This window comes from Leuciscus leuciscus (assembly GCF_965113295.1).
Source record: "Leuciscus leuciscus genome assembly, chromosome: 15".
In the NCBI taxonomy this organism is placed as follows: domain Eukaryota; kingdom Metazoa; phylum Chordata; class Actinopteri; order Cypriniformes; family Leuciscidae; genus Leuciscus; species Leuciscus leuciscus.
In genome coordinates, this window is record NC_138739.1 from 31402259 (window position 1) to 31423614 (window position 21356).

Consider the following 21356-nt stretch of genomic DNA (forward strand, 5'->3'; position numbering starts at 1 on the left):
GCTATGACAACATGTCTTCCAATAGCACATCATCGAGTTTAACTATACATGTTCTACCGTTATGCTGCCTATATAATGATTTACACAACCAAGCAATGAAAAAAGCTTGTCATTTAGACCGTAACTTTGACTTACCTGTCGAGAAGAAAGCAGGCAACTTCCCTTTTAAAGTCTTTCTCCTTCATTAGCTCTTTCCACCTGGGAAAAGCTATCCCGATATTTATTTACATCCCGATCAATTAAATTTCTGCTTTTTGGCGACGAGGATTCCTTCTCCTGCATAACTTTGATCCTGCATAATAATTTATCGTGCAGTGCAGCCTTTCAAATGTGCCGGGGGCAGTATTTTCAAATTTTCATCCAGGCTGCCCGGGTTCGACTCCCGGTATGGGAAGACAATTTTTTGATATATTGCCAACAAAATTCAAGTTATTCAAGTTCATCAATAATCATTTATAGTCTTAGAGGCCTACACGAACTGCAGAAACAAGCAGAAGATATGTAAAAACTCATAAATGCTGTTTCAGTACTGAATCATTTTCACAAAATACAATTATATTGAATTCAGAAAATTTCACTATGGAATATTTTCTTTATCTATCATAATTTCAATTTAGTATGTCATCATCTCATAATTATGACGCATAGTCATCATTTTAATTTCAACTTTTTAAGTCATAATTTCGACTTGTCATAATTTACAATTTTTGTCAATTACGCCTTTTTAATGTAATACTTAAAACGGTTTTAAGTCATAATTTGGTAGTTGACTATAGTAGTGTTGCACCTGCATGCCCACTAACTCGCTTGTGAGAGTCAGAGTGTGTAAAGTAAACTCTCATTAGTGTTAGTAGAGTATTAGTGGACTGGTAGGGTTAGAATAAGTAATATTAGAATAAAATATCTGTTGGGGGGCATCACAATAAAGAGTTAATGTTTAATGAGTTAAATGACAACATACCATTTTTCAACCGAGCGAATCTGCACATGAGAGGCCTTCAGAAGTCATAACTTCAGGGGTAGGTCAGTTGGCGAAAACACTGCGTGTGTAAAAATCAAATACTGTATTACAGTTTTTTAAAGTTAGAATAAAAAGTTAAGTGTCACAAAGTCTGGCACAAGGCCATTAACTTGTTCTTTTTGCTTATTTCTACAAATATCAACCTGATAAATATGGACTGAATACACGATTAAACAAGATCATTTTTAAGAAAAAACTGTGATTTGACGGCTAAGTTTCAGGCATAGTGCAACCACGCAATGTTAGATTTCTCTAATCTCTAATTCATCTCACTCACAACGCACAACTTTGTAAATAAACATTTTCAAACTGTAATTATACCATATTTTATTCATATTATGTTGATTTAAAGCTTACCCCAAATAAACAGATAATGCAATGTTCGCAATCTACAGTTAGATATTCTCCTACTTAGTATCTTTGGGTGTATCTGTGACTGTATTTTGTCACACCATAGTGATGCAAAGTTCCACACCCTATGGACTAACTTTAAAACATCATCTTTATACAGGAATGTCCATGTAAGATTCAAAAGACCAAATCGCTAAGAAAAGTTTCCAAATGATGGTTTTATTACTCCGCTAGATTTAGTCATCTTGTTCAGATAGCAGACGACACTGTTTCACATGTTGTATGTGTTTTAGGTGAAGACTTTTCTTTGAGAGCCGTTTATAGAAATAAATGGCCATTAATAATTTAAGCGATAGAGGGAAAAGTTGCACTAAATGAAGTATCAATTTAGTCAAACAGAAAGACTATCTACGAATCACGCAAAGTGCATGCTGTTTTACACTTAAACTATTGCACTGAGAGAGGCATATTCATCAAAGCTTGAGGCTGTTAAATAAAAGTTTCACACTTTGGTAAAACCTGCTGATAAAATTGCACAAAAGTAAATTCTAATTCTTCATCATCATGAGCCATTTAAAACAAATACAGAAAAGCCACTATAGTGATCAGTTTTAGCTTTTGAATGGATCTTGTTTTTGTACAGTTTGCAAAAAGTACATAGTCTCAGAGTGTGGTCAAACATGTTCATATAGGAATGTATCTTATAGGTCCTTCTACACGAGAGTGTTTAGTATGAGAGTGAATCTTTCTGCTATGTCTACGAAACATCGACGTCAAAGATGAGTATTACACTTCAAACTCGTCTAACTATTACACTTATTTTGTTATTATTTTGTGTGAGTCAATAAAAAACAGTTAAGCTAATGAATTACGGTTGATACGTGGTATTTTTACGTGAAGGGAGGGTTGATTCATTTTTTTTTTATTCTGGCCCCACCAATACTATTAGGCATCTGTCTTTTAGGCCCGGTCCAGAAAACAGAAGTTGTGTCTTAATAATTGTTCTTCCTTTTATGATCTTTTTATTCTGCATAATGCCGAAATGTTTTAACATATCGTAAATTTCAATGGTTAGATAAATCATCTAACTATTATATCTAACAATCAATAGTTATATGTGAAACAAGCACAGTCGCATTGGAATTCTTGTTTATACTGAACCGCATGTTTAACTGCGCTATTGTTCTCGGCATCATCAAAGTTTTCACCGGAGCATAGCGACTCTGAAACAAGACTTTGTTTAAAAGATTTTGTTTGCATTTCTTCTGAAACATCCTGTTTTGAAACTGTTTAACATCGCTAGCGTAACACTTATCGTATTGTCGGGTGTGATTGTAATGTTTTGTATGGCGTTTTCTTTACACTTTCCCCCGGATATCATATTTGTTATATATCTCTTTGTTCATATACGACAGTCTTCACATGAATTGGATCGCTAGATAGAGTGCTAAAATGTATATTTTAACCCTTTATGCCGATATGCCGCACAAGGTTCTCTGTTCTCTGGTTCTATGTTTTAAAAATACTGCGAAACAAAGACAAGGATCATCAAAATCTGTGCATACAACAAAACACATGTAGAAAATGACTTTTGTTTGAAGAAAAACTTAAATCAGCTGGTGCTATTGAAGTTATTAAACACCCCTGAATTCGGTAATGATGCGATATGGATATCACGTTTTAACTCAATACGCTAAAGGTCTATGAACTTTAACAATAGTCGGTAAAATGAAATGTTTGTAAATCCAAATGTTTGTAAATCCAAAAACAGTTTGTTACTGGATCGAGTGAAAATAATAAACTTCTCCTTTGTTTTTATGCATCAAGTTAAATCCAAATGATAGGAAAACTTTATGATAGGAAAGTACGGACAGCTCCTTTGACCAAGCCTCTACATATCGGGCACTTGTGCAGAGAAGGCGCACATTCTTTGCACACAACTAGGTGACCACAGGGCATGAAGACAATGTTCACTTCCTTATCCATGCAAACTTTGCATGTGCGCTCCTCTTGAAGTCTTCTTAACTGTTCCTCCATAGGCAAGTCTGAAAGATCTTGACTCGGTGATGCAGCTTCATTTGTCTGGGCCATCAGTTCTCTCAGCAGGCAGACATCATTCTTCTTGATCCAGTTGCGGAAGACCTCTGCCGCTGCATTTCCTTTCGACAGGACTAACTCAATGAGCTGCCCTGTCTGCTGCTTGACTGTAGCGCAGTTACGAATAATGTCATACTCTTTCTGTGAGATGACGTTCTCCTCTAGAAGATGGTCCATTAAGCTCTGCACACTTTTTAGGCGCTGTGACACGGCAAGATGATGTTTCTTAAGAAAAGTAAGAAACTTACTTTCTCGCGCCTCCTCTCTCTTCTCATCTTCTGCACTTAGTAAATCACACACCAACACTTGAACGGTTTTGTAATTTTCTCCACTTGCGAGAATTTTGCTCTGAATGGTTTGCTTCACCGCAGGATTGTTCATCATCACTGCATCTTCTCCAGGACCCAGGTGTGCAACAGGTGGATCAACAAATTCTCTCGAGTCGCTGTCTCCATTAGTCAATAGCTGCTCAAACACAAAAGGAAATCTTGCTTGAATCGGACGAACAAACTCTTGGCCCTTTTCTTGCAACAGGTATTCACATCTTGGAAACCACTTGGCATGTTCTACCCATGGATCATCACCAGACTCCCAACATCTGAGTCCACCATCGCAACAAAAGCACTTCACGTCATCATTACGACCAACATAGTAAAAACCAGCCTTAGCCAATTGGTCTGGTCGAACAGTTATTCTTGAGGGCCAGTTGACAAATGTGAGCGACCTTTCCTCACACTGTTTCATTGCCGATCCATTGGAAAGGCTAGATAAAGGTACATTATCTGCACGGTCACCTCGAACGAAGCGGCAGTTGGGGTAATGCCTCTGGTGCTCTGATACTGCCCGATCTCCCGGTTCCCAGTTGCTAAGCTGGCCTCCACAACTGAAGCAAGCCACTCTGTCGCCCTGACCAAGGTAGTAGAAACCACTTTTGGCAAGCTCGGCTGGAGATACTGGTGCAAGAGGCCAATTCTGAAAGGTGTCAAGGCGTTCCTGTTCCCGACGCATGCCAGGATTGTGACAAGCCGGAGGTCGCTGGTGAGACATATCCTGGTGAGACATATCCAGGTTTAAGTAACCCACCGGCTCCTCCATTTGGCCTGAAACGAATGCCGTGGTGGTCGATGTTACGGGTGTTGCAGGGGCGGGAAGCTGTAGCATGGCTTACTTTGAGAAGCGGGGAAATGGCACTTTTGATGAAGGCTCTGGATGAAGACATAAAATTGGGCCACAGGGCGTGTCCACTCAAGCCCTTCTCTCTGCTGGACTAGTGTCTAGTCGTCCATGACAGAGCACATCATCTTATTAAAAAATTTAATGAGAAAAAAGAACAAGAACAAAATCGAATTTTGTTCAACACCATGTCCTTTCTTATGTTCTGTACACAGCAGGCAAATTAGTTGTATCATTTGATATGATACAACTGTATTGCCGCCTCGGGAATACGGTAATTAAAATGCAGAAAACAAATATTGAATCTTTTAAATCATGTATTATTTTTAATTATTCTAAATATTATTATTATAATACTATTTTTATGAGCTCAGACATTTTTTAACCAGAAATTTGTATTTCAACATTATACTTTCGAGTATACATTGAAGTAGTGAAGAAAATGATGACCCGGCATTACGTACATAGAGTAAAACGACGTTTACAGATGGTCTAACCAGAATAGAAAATATCCGCAGGCTATCATGTCTTGCTCTACGATGTAGCTGACCAGACTTTCAACTAATTCACCAACGTCAGTTTTTGCATTTTTTGACACCAGTGACACACAGAGATCCGTTACGAATGTACAAATAGCGAGTATCTCTGTGATTTGGAATTCGTCACTACATTCACGCAACACATCCAGAACTTTTCTGAGGATTACGCCGATCGGCTCTTTGGTGTTAAAAAACATGGGGGTTACATCAGGCCATGACTTTATCAAGCCTCTTACGTCATCCATTTCATTTTTGAGATTTGTCACACGTTTGGTATCCTGCGCACAATCGTTTTTCATATCACACGCAGCATCGATGATCCTGTGCATCAAGCCAACCATTTGGCCTCTAAAATGATCTTTAAACATACAGACCAACGCCTCTCTTAAACGACACTCTTTGCCCGTGGCGCACTCACACGCCGGATGATACTTGTGCTTGATACTTGGGGGGGTAGGGGGATAGGGGCGTTACCACTTTTGAATAAGAAACAATATCAAGACTATAAAACTCCTCAAAAAACGCGCATACACTCAAACCTGACTGCTCATCACATTTTTGACTTTATTGATTCTGCTTTTATTCCGGAGTCCCTTTTATTTTATTGCTCCGGAGTCGCATATCAGTCACAAAATGCGCCACGGGGAAGAAAAAAACATCTATAGCCTAAGTCGCACTGGACTAAGTCGCATTTTTTTAGAAATTTATTTCACAAAAAATAAATAAAAAAATGTTACAGACAGTTCTCCGTTACGGAGACGTGAGCGCTCTAAAGCGGCACTAAAATAATGTTTTAAAACTTTCACAGAGACCTCAAACTGAAAGCACAAAGCCTGTCTTTAAATTTAATTTCGTTTTGTATTAATTGTATCTTAATTTTAATCGATGTTTCATCAACAAATTGTCTGGATTTAATAAGAAGTAGCCTAAATATAGGCTATTAGAAAATAAATAATCAGGATACGGAGGCGCTGGCGAACCTGGAGCTCGTCTCATAATGAAACTCAGCGTAGGCCTATAAGGTAGCCTATTGCCTCACAGACCTGAGACATATAGATAGCTTGAAATGTCGACTTTTAAGCAGAACAATTCAAAACGAAAGAAAACAGACTGCGCTGCTTATGTAATTCGTATGAAATGTGCATTTCTCTCTGGCGCTGCGAAGATCGCGAGTCGTCAACTTCATCTGTCTAGCCGACACTGACATAAAAAATAACTGTTTTATTAGTAAACAATTAAAATGTCTCCTGCTATATTTTACATATTTGCCTGTTCCTTACAAAACACTGACAGTGGGGTTTTTGAGTTTTTTTTTTTGTTTTTTGTTTTTTTGAGCAGCTGCGGGCAAATTCTTTCGACACACACACACACACACACACACACACACACACACACACACACACACACACACACACACACACACACACACACACACACAATATTACGTAACACTCTGCGCTTATGTTTTAAAAAGATAATTTAACATATAAATAAAACAATTTAAATAGCCCACTTAAAGTGTTTATTACAAATAAATGACTAAATGCTAAAAATGTATACATTTTAATGAACAAACATATGCGTTGCATTTACAATTCTGTGAAAACAGGGGGTGCTGCAGCACCCCCAGCACCCCCACTTCCCGCGGCCCTGCGCGCTGTTGTTTTGGCGCGCATTATGGAAGTTTGAATCGTTCGAGTCATGCACACAAGTGCAGCGATGGAGCGCGTGAACACGAGCAGTGTGAGAGGATTCCTGAGATCTTGCGACGATCTGACTGAGAAGATTCGCTGTTTAATACAGAAGAAACTCATCAAGAAGTACTTGAGCAGAAGAATTAAAGAATTAAAGAATAGAATAAAAAAGGTATTTCTATAATAAAAGTATTTCTCTCTCACTAGCATATGGACACACAATCCCATACATGCCAAACTATCATTTGGCATAACTAATCATTATCAACATATTTTTTGATAAAAGAGTTCCAAATGACACTTATTTTTGAGCCCCACACTTTTAAGCGCTCCAAAGTTCACTTTGTCCACAAAAAGGAACTTTGTCTAGCCTTAATTTACTGAAGGCTATGAATGTTAGGTAAATATGTTTATTAAATTAATTCACAATATGTACACATTCATTATTAATCTTATGCCTAATATGATGAAAATGGCTTGTTTCTTCTCCTCTCACATTAAATCCCATGTATTATATAGACCTATTTTAAGTTCAAAATGGTGAAATTAGAAAAAGTTGATTATTTTTGTCGTTGTTTAACATTTCTGTCAAATATGAAATGTTTAGTTTAGCTACTTGCACCTTATCTCGCACTTTATGACCGTTATCAGCTATTATCAGATACTATTGTCCTAACATAGACTATTGTTTTAGCTCTGGTTTAACCAGCTGTGCGTCTGTTCACCGTCCATCATGTGCTCTAACACTGCAGCATCAGCCGGTTCATTGACTTTGAACTGGTGTATGAATGTGTTTATTTTATGTTAACTTTATTTTTGCTGTACATACATTTTATTCTTCTAACTGTTTGTCTTTGGTTAACATAGCTGGAGAAGAACAACAGGGAGGTTGGAAAACACAGTAGAGGAACTACAGAATAAATATGGAGAGAAAACAGCATTAAAAATGATCAAGTCCATAGTGAAAAAAATCAGAAAAAAGAATATCAAACGTAGGAAAAGATTTATAATTTACTTTGTTAGTAGTCAATATGTTTCTCAATAAGCTTTACTATAATGTTTACATGGTTTTGCTTGTGTATTTAATTGTTAATTTTTGTAACAGATGGTGACGTTCAAACGCTGAGCGTTCAAACACATTCTGGAAACATGACAAATCATCAGCCTAACAACCTTCCGCAACGACGGCATAATAATTCTACATCATTCGGACAGCCATTAATTCAGAACCCTAATCAGCTTAACTTCACAATTGACCAGAAGAATGGTGGGACAATAGTTACTACAATCATGGTAGAAAACACAATATATGGTGATGTTATCATCAGTGCGGTGAGTGTCTGATCATTTAAGAAACAGTTGCTTAGTTAAGAAATGATTTGTGTATGTTATATATATTTATGTATAAGTATATATATATATTTTTTTTAAGTTAGTCCATAGGGTGTGGAACTTTGCATCACTATGGTGTGACAAAATACAGTCACAGATACACCCAAAGATACTAAGTAGGAGAATATCTAACTGTAGATTGCGAACATTGCATTATCTGTTTATTTGGGGTAAGCTTTAAATCAACATAATATGAATAAAATATGGTATAATTACAGTTTGAAAATGTTTATTTACAAAGTTGTGCGTTGTGAGTGAGATGAATTAGAGATTAGAGAAATCTAACATTGCGTGGTTGCACTATGCCTGAAACTTAGCCGTCAAATCACAGTTTTTTCTTAAAAATGATCTTGTTTAATCGTGTATTCAGTCCATATTTATCAGGTTGATATTTGTAGAAATAAGCAAAAAGAACAAGTTAATGGCCTTGTGCCAGACTTTGTGACACTTAACTTTTTATTCTAACTTTAAAAAACTGTAATACAGTATTTGATTTTTACACACGCAGTGTTTTCGCCAACTGACCTACCCCTGAAGTTATGACTTCTGAAGGCCTCTCATGTGCAGATTCGCTCGGTTGAAAAATGGTATGTTGTCATTTAACTCATTAAACATTAACTCTTTATTGTGATGCCCCCCAACAGATATTTTATTCTAATATTACTTATTCTAACCCTACCAGTCCACTAATACTCTACTAACACTAATGAGAGTTTACTTTACACACTCTGACTCTCACAAGCGAGTTAGTGGGCATGCAGGTGCAACACTACTATAGTCAACAACCAAATTATGACTTAAAACCGTTTTAAGTATTACATTAAAAAGGCGTAATTGACAAAAATTGTAAATTATGACAAGTCGAAATTATGACTTAAAAAGTTGAAATTAAAATGATGACTATGCGTCATAATTATGAGATGATGACATACTAAATTGAAATTATGATAGATAAAGAAAATATTCCATAGTGAAATTTTCTGAATTCAATATAATTGTATTTTGTGAAAATGATTCAGTACTGAAACAGCATTTATGAGTTTTTACATATCTTCTGCTTGTTTCTGCAGTTCGTGTAGGCCTCTAAGACTATAAATGATTATTGATGAACTTGAATAACTTGAATTTTGTTGGCAATATATCAAAAAATTGTCTTCCCATACCGGGAGTCGAACCCGGGCAGCCTGGATGAAAATTTGAAAATACTGCCCCCGGCACATTTGAAAGGCTGCACTGCACGATAAATTATTATGCAGGATCAAAGTTATGCAGGAGAAGGAATCCTCGTCGCCAAAAAGCAGAAATTTAATTGATCGGGATGTAAATAAATATCGGGATAGCTTTTCCCAGGTGGAAAGAGCTAATGAAGGAGAAAGACTTTAAAAGGGAAGTTGCCTGCTTTCTTCTCGACAGGTAAGTCAAAGTTACGGTCTAAATGACAAGCTTTTTTCATTGCTTGGTTGTGTAAATCATTATATAGGCAGCATAACGGTAGAACATGTATAGTTAAACTCGATGATGTGCTATTGGAAGACATGTTGTCATAGCTTCTTGGCACATTTACCAAAGTTGCAAAAAGCGAGTAGATGGGAGAAATTCTTTTGGGAGGACTCCAAAATTGAGGAGTTCAAAGGGCATGCTTTCTGCTATAGCTCTCCCCAAAGTCTGTTCATGCGACCACCATCAACAAATGCTAACATTTGAAACTTCTAGATAACCGATAGTATATTCTCAGTAAAGGGTTTCACCTAAGGGTAGTTCGGGAGATACAAGTAAAAATGATCTTATACGTGTAATAGATCATAGTTACCAGTAAGATTAAATACTGCTCAAGACCAACTTTACTTATCACACATTGCGTCTCTCAAATTGTGTGGTGATTTTCCAAATGATACAACTTTGTCTAAATAAGAGCAATGTGAAGTCCTCGGATTTCTTAAAAACATTGTGGCAAACATGTTGTATGGACAAAAGATCTATGATCTAAGCACAGTTTTTCAACAATCTAAAGTTTTTGAACAGACGCTGTTTAGTAACAATAATACCCAAGTCTTCTAAGAAGATAAATAGAAGATATGGTTTTAATAAAACTTTAAAGATTTGATTTAAACTTTTAAGGTTATGCTTTTAAATGAATTTAGTATAAACTATGGATGTAGTATGCTCTGAAATGCAGACTAGATTTACTGCGACATTGTCCCCCCGAGACTCATCTGGTATGTCGCCCTATATCCTGAAGCTTCAGTTCACACTGTAGTTTATCACCGGGAGGGTCTGGGGCTGTTATAGGACAACTTAAACTATTTGCTTTTTTGGATTGTTTTTATCATTGCATAAAGAACTACTTCGCCTCTCTGGAAATGTAAGGTATTTTTATTTAGCTAAAACTTTGTTTACATTTTATTAAATTATTTATTTATTTCATTTTTTTTAAATGTAGTTTTCTGTGATGGTGTACATGATCGAAGTATCATGTGTGTACATGTTTAGGGTGTACATGATCGAATATGCAGTTCAAAAATCATTATGTTAGAGAGAACCACTCTGTGATTTTATATTATAAACAATTAATTTATATACTTTTAAAGAATAGAATGTTTTTCAACTTCAGTTAGTCTGATAATAGGAAACCCCTTTCTCACCTCAGGAATGTAAGGTGTTTTTATTTATATACTTATTTATTTAGCTAAAACTTTGTTTACATTTTAGTAGTATATGTTATTATTTATTGGTTATATATATATATATATTAATAATAATTTAATTTTAAAATAGAAATTAGTTTATTTTTTGGAACCGTGTGTGTGCGCAAAATGATATTAAATGATTTACTTATTTCATTTTTTTAAAATGTAGTTTTCTGTGTTTAGGTGTACATCATTATAGTTATGGAAAGCCATAAAAATTGAAACCCCCGCATGGACAAAAAATGCTGATTGAATCTTTTCATATAAATGAGATAAAAGACGACTAAGTACAGTTTTTCAACCATCTAAAGTTTTTGAACAGACATTGTTTAATAACAATTATACTTTAGGTCACCGTTAAACAAAATCATTTATATCATACATAAGTCTTCTAAAAGATAAATAGAAGATATGAATGTATTGAAACTTTAAATATTTGATTTAAACTTTTAAGGTTATGCTTTTAAATGAGAGAGAGAGAGAACCACTCTGTGATTTTATATTATATTATTTATATACTTTTAAAGAATAGAATGTGTTATTGGAAGATGGATTTTATTCTTTTTGTTTATCTAAAACAATTGGTTTCAGTAGATATTTTTATAACCATTTCATTTATATACTTATAAAGAACAGAATGTTTTTCAACGTTAGTTGGTGTGAGATACACTTCACAGTTTCACTGTTACCTATGGAATGTGGAGGAGCAGAAGGAGGGGGATGTCAGAAAGCAGAGGACGCGCGCATAGACACACAGACACGCGCGCGGCTCCTTTACTGCTTTGACACACATACATAGATGCGTGCTCCCATATGTTTTGAGGCAGTGTGAGGTCATTCAGAAATGACTATATGAATTCAGTAAACAAGTTGTGTAAAACAATATTGTGAACCCATTCATAAACTTGTTTAACTCTCTAAACATTTAACTGATTGTAATTTTGTGACATTGTTTAATCACAGTGCCTTGATGCTCTCTGGAATACGATGTGCTCTGGCTTTTACTTTGAGAAGCATTCTGATCTGTGAGTTAGAGTCCCGCTGGTGTAAAAAGAGGCCAGAGGGCCCTGATTTCTAAACACGTAAGATGATTTTTTATTTCCGTGAACCCGTTTCATACATTGCATTTTTTGTGGACATCGATGTGTTAAGAGCTTATTCAACTCTCTAAAATAAAGTAAGATGATTTTTATTCTTTTGATTATCTAAAGCTGAATTATTGGTTTCAGTAGATTTTTATATTTTAAAAAGAACTGAATGTTTTTCAACTTTAGGAAGATATTTTATTTTATATTATTGTGTGAAATATAAAACATTATTATCACTTTCACCGTGCTCAGGAATGTGGATGGGGGATCCTGTTTCAGATGTCAGAGCTCACAGAAAGAGGAGGCGCGCATAGATGCAGGCACACGCGCCCCTGATGACACGTGCGCGCACCACTCTGAGTGCTCTGGTGAGGCGTTCAGGAAACACAGTGTTTTTTGTTTTACCACTTTTAATCATTTAAAAAACATTATTACAACTTTTAATAGTGTATTCAATTTAAAACATTTTTTAAAAAGATATCTTTTAAACTTTAAAGGATTATACTTTGAAATAAATTCAGCACCTGATATCTTGATCGCTGAGTCAGAGACCAACAAGACTTACAAACATGTAAGGTGATTTTTTATTCTTTTGTTTATCTAAAACTAAAACTATTGGTTTTAGTAAGCTTTTAAAAGAACAGAATATTTTTCAACCTTAGTTAAATTGCTTTAGATTATATAATTTATGTTATACACTTTTAAAAAGAACTTTAGCATGATAATTTATATTATATAAAGGATGTTTTACATATGAATGTGAAATAACTAAATGTTTTTTCAACCTTTAATTGTTTTAGATTATATAAAGGATAGAATGTTTTACATATGAATGTGAAATAACTAAATGTTTTTTCAACCTTTAATTGTTTTAGGTTATATAAATTATAGAATGTTTTATATATAAATGTGAAATAACTGAATGTCACATATATGAAATAACTGCAGGCACAGGCACAAGCCATATAACCACACACGCACACACATAACTGGGACAAAGTTCAAACATCTGTTCTATTTAAATAGGTCAAAAACTAACCGTCAAAACTATGATTTAGGACTAGCTAGGTCACCGGGGCAAAAGCAACTGTCAAACCCACATGATCGATAGGTAGGAAGGGCAAAGGTTAATCCCATGACCTCATACCGGAAGTTCAACCCATCAATCATAAGGTCACCGGAAGTTCAACCTGCCAAAAGGTCAAAGGTCAAAGTCATTAATCATTTTGACACTTGCCATAGTATAAGTACTACTTACAGCATCTGTAATCCCATCCATAATCGGCCGTCCCTTATTGCCTACTCAGAGCCAACTCCTCCGCCACAGTGTATTCTGGTTTTCTGAATTTAACTCTTTATTTCTGTTTGCTGCAAACAAGTGTTTGTGATAAAATGTTCACAAAAGTAATAAAAGGTTGTGGTAAAAACTCACCACTTTGAATTATATTTTTATATTTTGTCTTTATGTGCTGCCAAGAACATTTGTAGTTGGGGTTGCTAAAAATCTAAAAATCAATGAATATTAATCTTTCTTAGTAGCCTACATACATGCACATTTTTATTATAAAAATAGGCTATAGCTATATTACACATATAGGCTACACATACATATATACATAAATAATTTTACATAAATATAGAACGTATTTGTTTAACTTACACATTAACAATCAGCAATCTTTCTCCAACAGTCTTCTCTTGCTTTGGCAGCAGAGGCCGTATTGTTTCGAGCTTGAAATACATATTTAAATTCATCGTAATTCTGAATGCTTATCTCTTGCTCCTCCGCGGAAAAATATATCGCTCTCGCTCTACCCGCGATTGGTTGTTCAGTGTCGACGTCACTCTTTAATGTGCACGCGCGCGTGGAGTAATCATAGCTTGAGGATCAAAGCCTGAGTTGACAGAGAAAGTTGATGAGCTGCATCATGGTACCAATAAAGCCTGATTGCATCGGTTTGGTTTTGTCAACTCAAAACAAATCCTGCAACCCCGAGTTTGTTCAGCTACCTTCATGGTACAGGCCCCGGGATTGCTGAGACATTGTTGTCGCTACAGCTGCTCCAGGGTGCGAATTACCCCACCATAATTGGGGGGTACTGCTCCTTCACTTCTTCTATGACCATCATGGTCCACTACCATATCAATCCCCACCGTGATCGCCAAGTGCAACATGTGTTGTGCAACACACATACAAGGTCTAAACATGCGACAAACTGATAATCAGTAGGCTATACAGAATATCTCATTGTTATTATATATCCAAAAGAGAACTCTTTTGATCAACTCCCAAAAGTTAGAAGTTAAGTGCACTGAAATACCATTCTAATTACTAGTAAAAGTAATATCTTTACAAGAAGCCTATTGCCTATTTCAGGTTTTTTCCTGGCTCAAAATGAGGCGGAGGAGGTAAAATCATAATAATGTATTTTAATAATAAGATAATAAAATGTGTATTTTTTTGTAGATCTTCATATAGCCTAATGTGTTTCCCACATTTTTTAGTTGGTGGAGCTTGGTATCTCTAGGGGGGTCTGGGGGCATGCCCCCCCGGAAGAAAATGTTGTACATTTTAAAGATAAATTCATTAATCTGGTGCACTTTGAGTCACCCGAATCCACTATTAAAAATAAATAATCCACCTGCAAACCGCCTACACTGTAAAAAAAAATTACATCCCCAAGTCAAAAATTTCTAGTGTCTGATCACATCTAAATTTTTCTATTAGTCTGATGTATTATTTCTCATTGAGCCAATGTTAACAGACTATTGCAACAAGAATTGCACTTGGGCCAATTAAAAAATTTAGATGTGACCAGTCACTAGAAAATTTTGACTTGGACAGGTTAGAATTTTTTTACAGTGTATATTTAGATATCTGCATCTGATCATCACATTACAATTATTCAAATTCTTAGTGTTAAGCATGATAATATGGTAACATATCACACTGAAGTAGGCTGATTTAAAATGAACATTTATTTAAAATAAAAGTTCTTCTTTTGGCAAAATTACATTTCCTTAATAGCCTAAACAGAGGCTTTACTCCCTTCAAGCTTAAATTGTAAATGTTTCATTACATCACTGTTTGAAAAATATTTTTTTTGTACCTTTATAAAGGGCATTTTCCCCTAATTTTATTAAATGTATGCTCCATCTTTCATTTCAAATTCTTAAATTTGATAAATATATTCAATTAAAATAATTAGACACTAGGCTGTTACCAATCAAATTAAATAATTTACATTGAAAAATTATAACTGTATTAAATTAGATTATTTTAAATATTTTTGAATATACAAATAAGGAATGTTGAAAAGAATGATACTTTATGAAACTAGCGTTTTGTCATTCAACGTTGACACTTGCTTGAGAAGTTGAAGTTGTTCTCTATCTCCGTTGCTTCTAGCCACGGTGGTTAAAAATGGTACGGTCCACAATAGGGGTGTCTGAAATCGCTTTACATTAAAATGTTCCTACAGTGAAAATAGGAGTTGACTTGTATTGTAACTGTAATTATATTTTTTCACAATATCAGAAAAATTATCTGACCCCCCCAAAACTGATATTTCTGTCCCCTGTAATTTGAACTATGAGCTGCTCGAGCGTGGAGAAAATGGCGGATAGCGTACAACTCGCTGAGGGCAGAAACCATAGAAAGTAAAAGAAATGAACACAGCGACCCCATAGTCTTCAACGGAGAAAAGGGAAGTCAATTAGAAGCACTCACTTCCTGATGGCTGAGCGTACTGCGCAGACTCAAACTGAGCTTGACGACGTAGATGTGACGTGAGTAACCCGTCTGTCTTCTAGTAGCTGTGCCAAGAGACATCTGAATCATTCTCTTCCGAAACTTGCAGAGAAGCAGAGCGTGAGTAGGAGGTGTCCATGAGATAGGAGCAGGAGCAACTTTTGCTAAGTATTCTGATTAATAATTTTGCCTCCATGTCCCCCCGATTGCCCGCAAGCTTCTCCTCCTGTCTATACGGTAATCTCTCTACTGTGCGACAGAGAGTCGCGTGGTTATGACGCAATCATTAGCCTATTTTTACAAAAACTGCTTCTAAGGGGCCATAATGTAAGATCCAAGGTAATGGAGCCTTTTATACATTTTCGTGTTTCTTTAGAAATAAATAATGGACAAATGGAGTCTTTAAACGCCTCAGATGTAAAGTTATTCGCTGTCAAAGTGACCCCAAAATGAATGGGAGCAGGTGATAACAGCAGGTGATGGTCTGCTAATCAATGGCGGCGCCCGGGGAAGCTTCGGTTTCCGGCTGATGGATTACTCCCTTGGCAGAAACTATGGTAATACAGGACTGTCAGTCAGCGGCCGTGGGCGGGACCTCAGCAGTGTGACATCACACTGCTCAGAGAATCAAAACGGCATAATGAGACTGCTTTTGTTTACTGGGGATTAGGGAGTTGGTGGGATTTTTATCATTGTAGGGTGATTGTGTTCACACACTGCCAGAACGCATTTATTACACATTAATGTAAAAACCGCACATAATGTAAAAAGTATTACATTATTATTGTAATAAAATATTCATAATGTAATCATTTTCTCAAAACGTACTAAAATCTTGAGCTCATAATGTAATAACAATTTTTACATTATGATACATTTATTACATTATAAACTCACCAAAAACATGTCATTTTTATAATTGTAATGGCTTTTTCACAAAAATAAAATAAAATAAAAATTCCCTTACAGTACATTTTAAAAATAAAATAAAAAGAAATCTAACTCCAGTCTTAAACCACCTGCTAAATGCACCAAGCGAGCTATAACGCACATATGTGCTCTTTTTATGTGTTTTTTAGAGGTTGAAATCAAATCAAATACTGCCAAACCACCCATACTACTTCTGAATAGGATGTATACTTCTTAAATTGTATGAAATTATGGAAATACATGGTTCAGATCACTCAATACATATATGAAAATGGAGGCGCCCTTATATGGTCAGTAAGGAGGCTGTCCATCTAGTGAAAAAGTTTGGTACTGCGCCCAAATAAAATCTTACTGAAAGCAAACATTTTTGAGTTATCAACCTAAAATTTGGAACACAACTTGTTTAGATTTTTGGCTTTAATTTTCTAGCAGTTAAGGGGTTAAGTTAAATTCCTATATGCAAATAATTTGGGAGAAAATAGTTGAATGTAAAAAAATATATAATAATGAATACCAAACTCAGAGTAATAATTTGAAAGTGATGCTTTATTCCAGTGTTACTGTAACACAGAGTCATATTACTGTACCATAAGCAAGTAGACTGAAGTATCAAGCAAGTGTGTGTGTGTGTGTGTGTGTGTGTGTGTGTGTGTGTGTGTGTGTGTGTGTGTGTGTGTGTGTGTGTGTGTGTGTGTGTGTGTGTGTGTGTGCAGCATGTCTGTCCATCTTCATTCACATCTGTGGGATCATCAGATCTTAATACAGAAAACTATGATAAATGCAGAGTTACTAGTGGGCATTATTGTTGTTTTAATCAGTTTACATGCCCACAGAGACTTATGCACTAAAAATCATTACAGGGTCTTTATCACATTCAAATTTTGCACCGCAAAATAAACTCTGAAAACATCAAATCTATTGTGTTGCTATAAATCAAATGTGGAGAGTAACATCATCAAAATGTTTCATAGTTTTTACCTCAGTGTTTTAATCCACCTTTCTTTCAATTTATATGTCTTATTGACCTGAAGAAAAGAGGGGAAAAAACAAAACAAAAACTGTATTCAACAGGAATGTACAGTACCATTTAAAAGTTTGTGGTCTTTTTTAAATTATTATTCAGTAATGATGTATTATTCAGAAATTGATCAAAAGTGACAGTAAAGACATTTCTAATGATACAAAATATTTTCTATTTCAAATAAATGCTGTTCTTTTGAACTTTCTATTCAGTAAAGCTGCCCGTAACTGACCCTTCATGAATTGAAACCTCAACAAAAGAGGTCTATAATATCAGATTAATTAGCAAGATGGTAAAGATGCAGCAGCAGGCAAACCTGGTGACCTCAACTAATTCACATATGAAAGTGCACAAACACATGTACTCACATGGTGGAATGTCCAGCTTCCCATCAGAACATGTCAAGGTGATAAATCTCCTATTCCATCTCCCCTCACTATTATAATATCCTTTACAGTAATGTTCACTCTTTTTACCATGGGATAAATAGAACTTTTCTGGGATGGGTTCCACATTGTGTCCTTCAAAAATCTCAGGTGTAATTTCGCATGGCTCTGTGAAAGATGCAAAATACAACTGATTACACAAAAAGTTCTTCAACACTTCATGATGGGAGTGATTCAAGAGAAACATTTGGAAAAGAATGACTCACTCAGACATTTCGGAGGGGTCTGCCATTTCCCTTTCGCACACTTATAATATCGCTGTTGCTCATTCAGCACATAGTGATACTGGCAAGTGTACGATACCTCTGTGATCTCATTACCATCCTTTTTCCAGGCAGTATAGTCTCCATTTTCAACATAAGGAGGTGGTGGGCAGATCTTACCTAAACAAGTAACAGTTTCAGACATATTTCAGTCCATTTTATGCAGTGTTTTAAAGTGTCCCCTGAATCATTGGAACTGTTAGTGGACATGAGTTGTTTGTAATATTTATGAAAAAAAAAAAATACAGATAAATGTTCCACTAAATTCACAATCATTCCCAGCTTTTGTTCATCATGGATCTAGTCAATGTTTTACCCACTAGGTAGTAAATGTGATTTTAGATTCATAACATTCTAGCTCACCCATGCAGACAAAGATTCCATTCCATTCTCCATTTTCACAGATCCATTCTCCTTCTGGAATTTCATTGTATGGCTCGATGCACTTGTATCTCAGAACTTCTTTATTGTCGTACTCCTCTTTCTCCTTTAACAGTGTCATAAAATTCTTGCGTGGTTTCTGACACTTTGCTAATGGAACAAGTAAATGCATAATGTAAAATAGTGCCATATACATTATAACACATTTACTGCTTGAAAAACGTGCCCAATATTTTTTAAAGAAAACACGTGGAGAGAGGCTGAGTGGAGTCAGATTTATTCTTTTAAATTTTACTCATTAATAATTTTGGATAAATTCAGGTTTTGCAGTATACTTAGTGTCTTTGATACTTTATTTAAAAAGTTTCTATCATCTCTTTTATTTTATGAATTCCCTGAGGATTAACGTGACCATTTTTAAACCACTAATCACTCTTTCTCTTGGCTTCAAGCAGATGAGAAGACTGCTTTATGGGAAGGACAGTTTAACATTAGAATATTATACTAATCTAGAGCAAAAGTGGCAAAACACAAATTCTAATTTCGCTGGGTCTTCAAATCAAATTGATTTAATAATAATTTCATCACTACCACAACATTTTATGTCCCTACTAGATAGGAGTATGAAACAAACTGTACGGCGAAAACTAGCATGTTTGGTATCGTTGGAAACAAGTAATATTCGGAGTTAGACACATGCTGGTTCACATCTACTATCTGAAACAAGATTTACATTATTTAATAAAATGCAGTAGGTTCAGCTATAAATGCAGAAGTGTTTCTCTATAATACCCTCACAAACAGGCTCATAATCCCACTCTCCCATTCTCTCGACATGTAAATGATTTGATGGTTTCTTTGGTACCAAAGATCCAGTATTTTTCAGTGTCATGTGTCCAAAATTTCTCAAGAAAAACTATATGTGGAGAGAGACTGTGGAGTCAGATACATTTTTTTCTTTCTTTTTTTCTCATTAATAGCTTCATATGCACTCAGGTGTGTACATTACTTAGTGTCCCTACTACTTTATTTAAAGAGTTGCTATCATTATTTTGTTTTGCGATTTCACTGAGGATTATTGTGACCATTTTTAAATCCCTCAATCCTTTTTCTCAGATTAGAAAACTTTTTTATAAGAAAGGAGTATAGCACAATGGCACTAAAACACTAATTTGATTTTGATTCTAGAGAGCATTTGATTGGACGTAAAACTGTGTAGCGCAGGATCATCCAGCATATATCAGCAAAAACTGATAATGTTTAACATTACAATAACATATTAATCTAGTGCACATGGACTAAACTCAAATTATGATTTTACTGAGTCTACAAAGCAAATTGATTTTGTAATTATTGTCCCCACCACAAATTATCTGTGGACTTGATGTTATTCCTCTTGATTGTCAAATATCTAACAATCTCTCTTCATTTTCTTCATTTTCATTTTTTTTTTTATTTTTTTTTTACTAATCTGTAAGAAGTTTTAAAAGACAGTTATCATAATCAATCAAAACCTTACCTTCACATGTTGGTGTTTCGTCCCAAGTTCCATTGCGGCAGAAAACTGTACTCTTCCCATTCATTAAGAATGATCTTCGACATTTATATGTTACACTAGATCCATGTGCATACAATTCTTCAGGTTTAGATGTTATGAATGCATATTCCACCTTTGGAGGAATGTTACAACTGACGCCCACTAAAAAAAAAATATGTTAATGGAAATTCATGAAATCCAGTAAGACTGAGATTAACATCGTCAATAAATAGTGTCTATTGTTCACTATATGCTGTCGCTACTCCACAAACATGCAATAAGAGTTTGAGAAGCTCACCCTCACAAACTGGTTTCTCCCATGTACCTCTGACACATGTAATGAAGCGCTGAGTTGATATGAACCCTGGATCACATTCCACTTCAGCAGTTCCTCGATCATGAAGGCTTTGCTTTAGTTTTCCATGGTGAACACTGGGCAAAGCACCACATTCTTCCTCCGCTGTAAAGACAGAAAACAGGAAGCACATTTCAGTACACTATCATTCGTCTAACACCTGAGACTGACAATAATAAAACTCACGGATGCACCGAGGTTCTTCAGACCAAGAGCCTTTGCTGCATGTCACTGAATCCCACCAGTTCCCACCAGTGAAGGGTTTATAACCCGGATTACAGGAGTAAATGATTTCTTCCTCATTGCTTTGTGTGAACCCGTTTTCCACGGATATATCACGGCACGATCTCTGCTTTGCTGCGAGGAAACAGTTTAAAAACTTCAAAATTCTGATCTCATATATGTTTTTGAGTCATCATTATGCAGATGTATAATGATTTGATTGGATATTGAAAATGTCCAAGATAAAGGCAAATTCTCAATTTCTCTCAGTATGACTGAGAGACAAAGACAAAAAAAAAACGAAAACTTCCAAGGAAGTGTAAACTCATAGAAAGGGACATTATTATCCCACCCATGAGCTCTGATTGATTTCATTTGCTTATTTTTACACTTTTTTATAGTTTTTTT

At 35.5% G+C, this 21356-nt stretch overlaps 3 protein-coding genes and 1 long non-coding RNA gene across 4 annotated transcripts in view; 1 reads left to right on the top strand and 3 right to left on the bottom strand.

Annotated features, from left to right (window-relative positions):
• Positions 1–21356, bottom strand: part of LOC309475408 (complement receptor type 1-like) — a 179455-nt gene that overhangs the window by 57409 nt on the left and 100690 nt on the right. The window contains exons 41-42 of the mRNA XM_082138169.1: positions 20913–21083; positions 20670–20831 (exon numbers count right to left, since the gene is read on the bottom strand). Of these exons, the coding sequence (XP_081994295.1) occupies positions 20670–20831; positions 20913–21083 (333 nt within the window). The remainder of the gene's footprint in view (positions 1–20669; positions 20832–20912; positions 21084–21356) is intronic.
• LOC309474930 (putative inhibitor of apoptosis) lies at positions 2912–4630 on the bottom strand (the record flags this gene model as incomplete). The annotated part of the gene is made up of 1 exon (XM_082137548.1): positions 2912–4630. The coding sequence occupies one exon, from the start codon at positions 4628–4630 to the stop codon at positions 3224–3226; it is 1407 nt and encodes a 468-aa protein (XP_081993674.1). The 3' UTR covers positions 2912–3223.
• LOC309476759 lies at positions 10439–12380 on the top strand. The gene is made up of 3 exons (XR_014198342.1): positions 10439–10629; positions 11918–12036; positions 12295–12380. It is a non-coding gene; the product is annotated as an uncharacterized lncRNA (long non-coding RNA).
• Positions 17252–19733, bottom strand: LOC309476728 (complement factor H-related protein 1-like). The gene is made up of 6 exons (XM_082139905.1): positions 19627–19733; positions 18817–18984; positions 18397–18573; positions 18113–18298; positions 17702–17748; positions 17252–17478 (listed from the first exon to the last, which is right to left on the bottom strand). Exons 1-5 carry the CDS (start codon positions 19724–19726, stop codon positions 17741–17743), a joined length of 639 nt encoding a protein of 212 aa, XP_081996031.1. The 5' UTR covers positions 19727–19733; the 3' UTR covers positions 17252–17478; positions 17702–17740.